Source organism: Pangasianodon hypophthalmus, chromosome 16 (assembly GCF_027358585.1).
Source record: "Pangasianodon hypophthalmus isolate fPanHyp1 chromosome 16, fPanHyp1.pri, whole genome shotgun sequence".
NCBI lineage: Eukaryota > Metazoa > Chordata > Actinopteri > Siluriformes > Pangasiidae > Pangasianodon > Pangasianodon hypophthalmus.
This window is the reverse complement of record NC_069725.1, coordinates 1,008,482-1,017,859: the sequence shown is the minus strand read 5'-3', so window position 1 is coordinate 1,017,859 and position 9,378 is coordinate 1,008,482. Positions and strand designations below refer to the sequence as shown.

Genomic DNA, 9,378 nt, shown 5'->3' with positions numbered 1-9,378 from the left:
ACATCAGAATGAAGAAAAAGTGTGATCTCTGTGACTTTAACCATGGCATGGATGTTAGAGTGGTTTGAGTTTTTCAGAAATTGCTGATCTCCTGCAGGGATTTTCACACACAACAATCTCCAGAGTTTACACAGAATGATGCGAAAAACAAAAAAACATTGAGCGAGAGGAAGTTCTGCAGACGGAAATGCCTCACTGATGAGAGAAGTGAACGGAGAATGGCCAGACTGGTTCGCGCGGACATAGGATACAGTAACTCAGAAAACCACTTTGTACAACTGTGGTGAGCAGAAAAGCATCTCAGAATGCACAACATGTGACTGGAAAAACATAGCTTGGTCTGAAGAAAAAAAAACACACACTTCTGCTGGTAGTGTGTGAGCTTCACATCATTCAAGTGTCTCTGTAACGTGCAGGTTTAATCACTCGAACACTTCTAGTGGTTGCTTCACTGCTTCACAACTATGAGTTAAAGTCTCTGAGGAACATTCTGTTGTTCATCCACAAACTATTGCATCTGACTTTTATTTCCTTTTATGGCACCGATACAACAACAAGTGTGATTGCACCAATGTTTAGCTTTGCACATGATTTTTTTGGCTATGGACCTGTCAGATTTATCCTGAGGATCTTCTCCTGATGTTTCTGGAGCTTCTTCTGCACTTGTACATCTCCTGAAGCTGTGAATAATCGCAGCTGGATGTTTTAGACTTGTACCTCCCAAAACTTTTTCACTACATGACTCTATACCATACTGTAATGATTTATAATCATACCATCCATTCTCTTCCATCCAGAAGAGGACCGGTTCCATTCTGAGTCCGGTTCCTCTCAAGGTTCCTTCTTCACGCTGTTCTCATCATCTCAGGAAGTTTTTCTTCACCACTGTAACATCTGGCTTGTTCTTTAGGGATCTAAATCTGCATCTGGATTTGTGTAAAGCTGCTTTATTGTTATTATCATCCAACGAATGCTTAACGAACCCTGAACACAGCACACTGCATTTCTACAAAACAAATCGCTTTAATAACGCAGTTTGTTGGAGAAATTTAAAAATCTGACCTGAACGATTAAAAAAAAAAAAGACACTGCTCTTTATTTTAATGTTAAAACTTTCAGTGTGCACAGTGATGATTGCTCTAAAACGCACAAGCAGCGCTATGACAGTTATTTTAATATAGTTGGTGTAAATGGTTGTTTATTAAAATTCCACAAAATGTTCAAGAATTAAAGATGTAGGCCTTCAGGACGTCCTTCCCGTTAACAGCTTCCACCGAGGCGACGATACTCGCATAATCACACGCCACCGCAGTGAATCCTCTGGAAACAAACACGTCACATGATCAGTGTGTGAAGCCCGCAGAAGAAGCTTAAACCATTACACCAAACCTACTTTTACTTTCTTTTGTTACCGCTTCAAAGTTTTATTTCTCTTATACCACAGCAACATTTTATTAAACAATGACATGCTGTATTTTTATCCGTTTATAATTACACTTAATGCTATTCCGCAAGTTAGTTGAAATTAGTTCCTGTTCTCACTTACGTTATATATATTGGTTATGGTTAAGTCAATATATTGCAATAAATGCGTAAGTAACCCTTTATAACAGAATTCATAAAGTGAGCAAAAAATTATTATGTTTTTTTAAATAAATAAACATTAGAACCAATAACTCAGAATGTCCATTTGAAAAAGATTTCTAATTTTTATATTCATTAGAACTACTTTTTTTTAAAAAAATATAATAGTATTTTCTTTTTTAAAAAATACATACCAAAATTATTAACATTTCTATGGATTTTTTTAAAAATAAATAAAATCTAATTTAGTCTGGAAAAAAAAGTTTTATGATACACTTGTATCACAAATATTGTAACCTAAAAGGATTTGACACACACCGCAAACATCCAGCTTTAAAAATGCACTCGAGTGCCTACTCAGCTATGTTTATTGGTGAATTATATAAACAAAAGCAAACAAAAAAAAACATTAATGATAAAAAAAAAAGCATCACTTCTGTTTAGCACTCACTATCCTCACTACCCTCCCTGGAGACATTGCCTGCTCCTGCTATCTCACTAGGGCCAAAAACATCATCAAGGACACGTCACACCCAGGCCAGATCTTTAAGAACAAGGATCTCAGGACAGTTTTTCCCCAAATGCTATCAGGATTATAAACTCACAAATGCACTAAACGTAAAATATCAATGTACAGTACTACGTCTGATCACTGTGTCCAACTCCAGTGACTTATTTCATCCATCTCTACTTCTGTCTACACTTGCTGTTTATATCATACGTAGAATATCAATGTGTCCGTGTGCAATACTATCACCTGATCACTTTATTTATCAGGACTCTAAACTCTCAATGCACTAAATGTAGAAGGTAAATGTGCAGTTACTGTCTCTGCTCACTTCCTCAACTACAGTCACTTATTCCATTTCAGTCTGTACTTCTGTGTGTCTTTATAGTAGAATGTAAATGTGCAGTTACTGTCTCTGGTCCCTTATTCAGAATGTTCTGAATGTTCAGTGTGCAATATTATGACTTAGTCACTTGCTGTATATAATTTATTCTATACTGTATACTTGCTGTACATACATACATCCTTTTATACTGTACAGTATACTCACTTTATAGTCTATTTATTGTCTAATGTTATATGTTTGTTTTTCTAACACCAGTCAGAAGCAGTGCTCCTAATGTCGTTGTATACAGAGATATACAGTGACAATAAAGGCTTTCATTCATTCATCTATCTATCTATCTATCTATCTATCTAACTATCTATCTATCTATCTATCTATCTATCTATCACCTGGATGGAGGGATGAAAGTCGGTGATGAAGATCTGGTTGTACCTGGACATGGTGTGAGAGCCGCCCAGCAGGTGATACTGACTCTCCAGCGTTAATCCTTTATCTCTGTCCTTCCTCCACGTCAGCACTCTCAGAGATAAATCCTGCGACGCCGTGACCACCCGGAAATCGTCCTGCCGAGATCAGAGGCGTGAGAACGGATTTCGTTTCTGTGTGTTGTGAGGGTTAATATGAGAAGAAGGAAGAGGAGGAAGAGGAAGAGGAGGAGGAAGAGGAGGAAGAGGAGGAGGAAGTTCTCACCACACACACAGACGTGATGGGCTGTAGATGCTCCTTAAAGCTGGAGATGAGCTCGCCTTTCAGAGTGTAGACCTTCAGATCGTTACCGTCCGCAAGCAGAACCGTGTTGTTCCCTTTCGCCTGGAGAACGATGTCCGAGTGCCAAGAGTTTAAATCCAGCCGGAAAGATTCAACCTGCTGAGCTGCAGCATAAAAAAAATCTCATTTGGGCAACAATTCGTTTATTCATTAATTAAGTAACGAGATTAACGAGATTAATTGTGTATAAGACACAAAAACATGATTTAATCCGGCAACAATTCAATCATTAATTAATTAAGTAACAAGATACACGTCTTAAATACATTAATTAAGTAATTATTTAATTAATTAAGTACAAGACACAAAAACATGATTTAATTTGGCAATAATTAATTAATTAAGTAATATCAATAATGCTATTAAAAATCATTAATCATTATAATTACATTTATTAATATTAAATAATATTAATCTCTTCATCTTGATTCATTATAATTATATAATTACAAACAATTCTAAATATTATAATTTATTATATTATATTAATAAATTAAGACAATTCTAATAATATAATTATCAGATTATAATATCAACTATTAAATATTTATAATTGTTATATATTATTTTTATATTCGTCATCTTTAAAGTTTTAAAGTCACTACAGGCTTTATTAAAAATATTATTAACGATAGCCGAGTGCAAAAGTTTGCGCCCCCTTTTGGTATTTATAAGGAGAAAAAGGAATAAATGTACCTGGATTTTATAGTTTATCTACACTGGAACAAGACAACGATCAAAAACATGAGGAAGAAAATTAATAAAATAATCATCTGGACGAAGTTGGAGATAGAAAGTTATAGAGATAAAAAGCGAGACATAAATTATTAAAGGCTATTTATCGAATATCATCCATATTTTGTTATTTTATTACTATTAATATAACATTAACACGTGCTATTTTTAAATAAAGCAACGTCTGTAAAAAACAGTAAATGTCTTCAGTCTTGGTATAAATGACGTTTCTGTCGTCTTAAGGGGGTGTAAACTTTTGCACTCGGCTGTCAGTAGCGTCGGTGTTCACACTCGTACCCTGAGCCTCCTGCTTGTATCTGGATTTCTTCAGGCTGAACTCGAACACGGAGAGAGCGCTGTGGCTGAGCGGCGTGCTGCTGTGAACGACGGCCACTCGCGCAGGCTGAGAGGGAAAAAACGCAGCAGCTGCGCAGCCACTAACGGGTAAATTCACACACACCGCTTCAGCGTCTTCCACAGGAGCACACACACTCTGACTGCTGAACACCTGCCATCACACACACACACACACACACACACACTGTACTGTGCAAAAGTGTTTTTACTACAAACTTTGTTATAGATGTTTATTTTCTGACTTCTACATTATTGATTCAGTACAAAAACATTTTAGATTCCAAACATTAGTTTTCCAGCACAGAATGAAATGTTACAGAAAAATGTTTGTATGTCAGTAAAGAAAGCAGCAGATTCCATAAGAGACACTTTTCAGATAAAAACATAATGAAGGCTGCTGGGTTTCGCTGCAGAAATAAGAAGCGAGTCGACAGTCAAAGTCTCCAGAAGAACTGTGGCTGCTTCTGCAAGATGCTCAGTAACACTTCCAGCTCATTTCCTTATAAAACTGCACACACTGCACCTCAGATACTGCTTTATTTTATTTAAAGTGAAGGATCGTCACATTAAATACTGACTTTGTGTCATTTATTACTGTTTACTGCTCTTTATAGGATTTTTTAATGTAGAAACATTTAATTTCATTATTTTTGAAGGCGTCTTTACTCTACAGCATTTCTTTACACGTGCCTAAGACTTTTACACAGTACTGTATAAATATATTAAAGATATAAAGATATTTCTATTTAGCATTTGTGTTGTTTGTTATGATGTAATGAAGAACAAATACAACGACAGTGTTAACAGTTGTTAAAGTTCTTCTGAGTTTTCGCCGGTTAATTCTCGACGCCAAAACGGTACTGAGATTAAAAATGCTCTGATAAACGATTTGTAATTAAAATAAAAAAGTGGTTTATAAGTCAGGTATAATAACCAAAACATCCTCGTGGTTTTTAAAAACGCACTTCCTGCCACTGAATTATGGCAAAAAAACAAACAAACAAAAAAACAAACAAACATAAATGAGCTAATTATCACGTCACAGACTTTACGGAAAAGGGGATTCCTAATTACACCACAGTGCTGTTGATTAATGTTCTAAAGCAGCAGCTCTGACAACGGCGCAGGTTTATATTAATACATTATCGTTTCTATAGTAACAGCTCATTCACAGGGATGTGTACGGCAGACGCTCCACTGACAATTAAAAAATACAGCTTAAAAAATAACGAGTGATATGGTGAAGTTTTCTATAAGGAGAAATGTGTTTAAGTAACATTCATGGAAGGAGTCTCCAGTGTCAGCACTTTGTGACAGTCAGAGGTTTTTTATAAATAAAATCTCACCTTCGGGCTGAGATCGGAGTTGTCCTTGGACGCAGTGAGAATCCACTTTTTATCAGGCGATGAGAGGAGAAGATTCAAACTGAACGAGTCGCACACGACATGCCGTGATGTTTCACACAGCTGTGGTGACGTCAGGACGAGGAACGATCCCAGAGCCATTCCCACCTCAAACACAACAACGTGCATATGAGTGTTTCTGCTGCGGAATATTCTGGACTGAGATTGGAAGTGTGTGTGAAAGTGTGTGTGAGTTGGACACTTGTGCAGAGTTTTATAGAGTTTACCATGACGAAAGAGTTTCCCTCCGTGCTGAAGGTCATTAACGTGCACTGAGACGAGCCCGAGGAGAACGAGCTCAGCAGCTCTCCCGTCCGTCCCTGCCACGCGCTAATCGTCCCGGCGCTGTCCGACGTGATCACCACGTCCCGCTCTGCGTCTGTGACCATCCGGGTCAGCGGGTTCTGAGCGGAGCTGGACCACAGACTAACACCCTGCGACATAAACACACGCTGGAGTCCATTTCTCAAAAATAAAGAAAGATTTAAAGTTTTTAAAATCCATAACCTTTTTTATACAGAATATTAAATTGCTGGACATCGTGGTCAATGGAAGCAAATTTCACAGGGGTGCCAATAGTTTTACTCTCATCCAGGAATATATATATTTCATATGGGTTCAAGGTTCAAGGTTCTTTATTTGTCACATACATCACATACATATGAATATGTATGAATATATGAATATGCAAATGAAACATGCTGCCAAATGCTACATGCCACGCCCCATTTTTTTGTGCTAGAATTTGCATAGTGTTGAACTGGAATTATTTTAAAAGATTCATTTGCTTTTTATTTTAATTTTTAGATCCAACAATTTGCATAAACAATTATTTCCCTTCTGTCGTTCTTCACTGATAACTTTAAAGCCTCCCAAATATTGTTTGAGGACAGATTTTTTTCTATATTGTATAAAAATTGCTGTTGTTTCACCATTAAAATGATAATAAACATTTTTTTCCTTCATTAAATAGTTTAGGAATGTAAAATCCTCATGTTACATGGTCTTAATTTGCATACTGATACATGATTGGTTTCCGTATTTTATGATGCAGCAACACACGTCAACATTAGCTTTGATTTTCTACGCAATCAAATGAATTTCCTTTAAACAGATTTAATCATAAAAACAGTTTTTTGAGAGTTTAGAGTGATTATAACCGTATGTTTGACCTTGTGAATGTCCCAGGCTTTGAGCGTTCCGTCAGTGGAGGCGCTGCAGACGATCGGCGTGAAGTTCCACATGTCATGTAAAGCGCTGTTTCCCTTCAGGTACGAGAACCCAACAATCCGACCTTAAAGAAAAACAAATCATTCAGTATTCAGATAAACTGAATTCCTCTCTCCCCGATTCCTCGGAGTGCTTTTTAAGTTTCCTTACGTCATTAAAGATGGCGGACTTTGTTCGAGTGCCGGATCAGGGGCTGAGGGATCGAGGGATCGAGGGATCGAGGAGGTTTGGAAAGTGTGTGCTACAGTATAAGCAGGTGATTTGTACCTGCGTGTCCTCTCAGGCTCTTACAGCTGTAATCTCCTCCTGATCTCCCGCTCTTCATCTTCAGCTCCAGAGAAGAGCGATGGAGATAATAACGCTTCCACGTGTAAGAGCTCGGGTCTGATAACAGCTGGGCCACGTTACAGAAACCCCAGCGGCGCAGACACATTTCTCTGAACAGACGACATTTTTAAACTTATATATATATATATATATACATTTTTTTAAAATATTCATTACATCAACAACATCACAATCACATCACAATGAACTTTATACAACTGATAATTTACCTCCATAACCACTGCGTTTCTGCAGCTTCGTGCCATTCCTGAGCAACACACGACATTTACAAGGAGAAAAAATACAAAATATTAAATATTAGCTGTATGTAAACAGCTCTATGTCCTACTGTGGTATTAATACATAATACTAGATATAAAAAAATCTTCAGCCTGATCTGTTTTTTTAACCCAAAATGAACCTGAATCTCATTTTAAACAATGATTAACTCCTCTTCGATTTTTTAGGTTTGAATGTTTGCGTCAAATTTGTTCAATAGCAATTTAGTTTTGTTAAATTCACAATCTTCTGTATGAAACTGATGAGGAGGCGGGGCTACAATGGAGCTCAATTAGTGACGTCACTAAATATGTCCACAGCTTTCGCCCAATCACGTCTGAGAACCTGAGGTGAGGTAATGCAGAGTGATATTTAGGCTGTTTGGGATGGCAGGAGGAAATGTAGGCGTGTCCTTATTTGCATATCATGTTTATTCATAGATTAATATTTTAATAGTTTATTACAAAAAAGTTCCAATGTTTTATTCTACATAGATGGTTTTATACGCTATCTATATTTACATTTAATTAATTAATTTCATTTAATTTGTTACATTTAATTCATTATATTTACATTTAATTAATCAAATTAAGCAAATTAAATCAAATTATTTTAAAATTTATATTCAGGAGTAAATACATCATGCAGAAAATATTAAACTATCCAGATACTTGGCCATAAAAACTCTAAATATCGTGCTACAGAAAGCTGATGTAATGTTTTGACACTTAAAATGATTTAAAGTTTGATTATTAACTAATAACACAATCTACTGAAAAGCGAAAGTATCCGTTTATCTTTGTTTTTCTTCCGTGTTTGATAAATCCCGCCTTCTGCGCTGTGATTGGATGCTAGTATCCAAGCTGTCCAATCAGCAGAGAGTATGAAACACTAGCCAATCCGTGAACAAGGGGCGGGACTTGTCGGAATACGGGTGGGGAAAGTAGAACAGCTAAGTTCACTTCCGCGTCCTGTAAAAGCGCCTTACCTTACAAACACACGACACTCTGATTAAATCCTCTTCAGTGAGAAAAGAAAATATACTTATTAAACAGTCCAGAGTTAAACTGTGATCATTATATTCCATATTGTGTGTCTTTTTGAGAATAAACAATAAAATGCGCTAATCATCGATACACCCATCTATTTACGTGAGACTTCTGCAGCTACGGCAAGCCTACTGGGACAATCCGTCAGAATCGCGTTTAGTTTTTGAAATCTGTGTCACACAAGCACTGATATAAGCTTAATTTATATAAATAAAAACATACATTTAACAAATAAATAATAATAAATACTACGTAGCCATAAACAGAGTCGGTCTTAGAAAAGTTAATTCATTATTAATTTGTTTATATTTATTGCAATTTAATTAAATAATTAAATAATCAGTAAATTAATTAAATTGTTATAAACAAAATAACAAATAAAAAAATTAATAGTTTACTTTTTATAGATCATTTTGATTAGTTAGTTAATTGACTATTTAAATGTAATACATTTAAAAAAAATCTAATTTACATTTAATAAATGTAATTTTTGTTGCATGTAATTAAATTGCATTATTTTAATCACAATTAATTAACAATTCAATTACATTAAAATGACATTACAATTAATGAAAGATTCTTTTTAGCTAAAAAGTAAGTTAATGTTAGCAGCTTATATTCACTGCAATTAGCAAATAGTTAGGAAACATTTCATCTTTATGAAGACTTTTAAACTCTGTTTTTTGTTTGTTTTGTTTTTTATTAAATCCAACATAAAAGCACCTGATAACAGAAGCGGTTTATTACAAGAGTAATGAACTCTTTCAGTCAGCAGGGGGCGGAATAACAGCA

General features: G+C 35.7%; 1 protein-coding gene across 1 annotated transcript; it reads right to left on the bottom strand.

Moving 5' to 3' along the window:
- Positions 1-931: 931 nt before the first annotated feature.
- On the bottom strand, positions 932-8,724 carry fbxw12 (F-box and WD repeat domain containing 12). Its single transcript, XM_026944933.3, has 10 exons — positions 8,526-8,724; positions 7,489-7,526; positions 7,199-7,368; positions 6,874-6,995; positions 5,929-6,135; positions 5,645-5,809; positions 4,239-4,449; positions 3,129-3,310; positions 2,871-3,001; positions 932-1,320 (listed from the first exon to the last, which is right to left on the bottom strand). The coding sequence occupies exons 1-10, from the start codon at positions 8,622-8,624 to the stop codon at positions 1,221-1,223; spliced, it is 1,425 nt and encodes a 474-aa protein (XP_026800734.3). The 5' UTR covers positions 8,625-8,724; the 3' UTR covers positions 932-1,220.
- Positions 8,725-9,378: the final 654 nt, after the last annotated feature.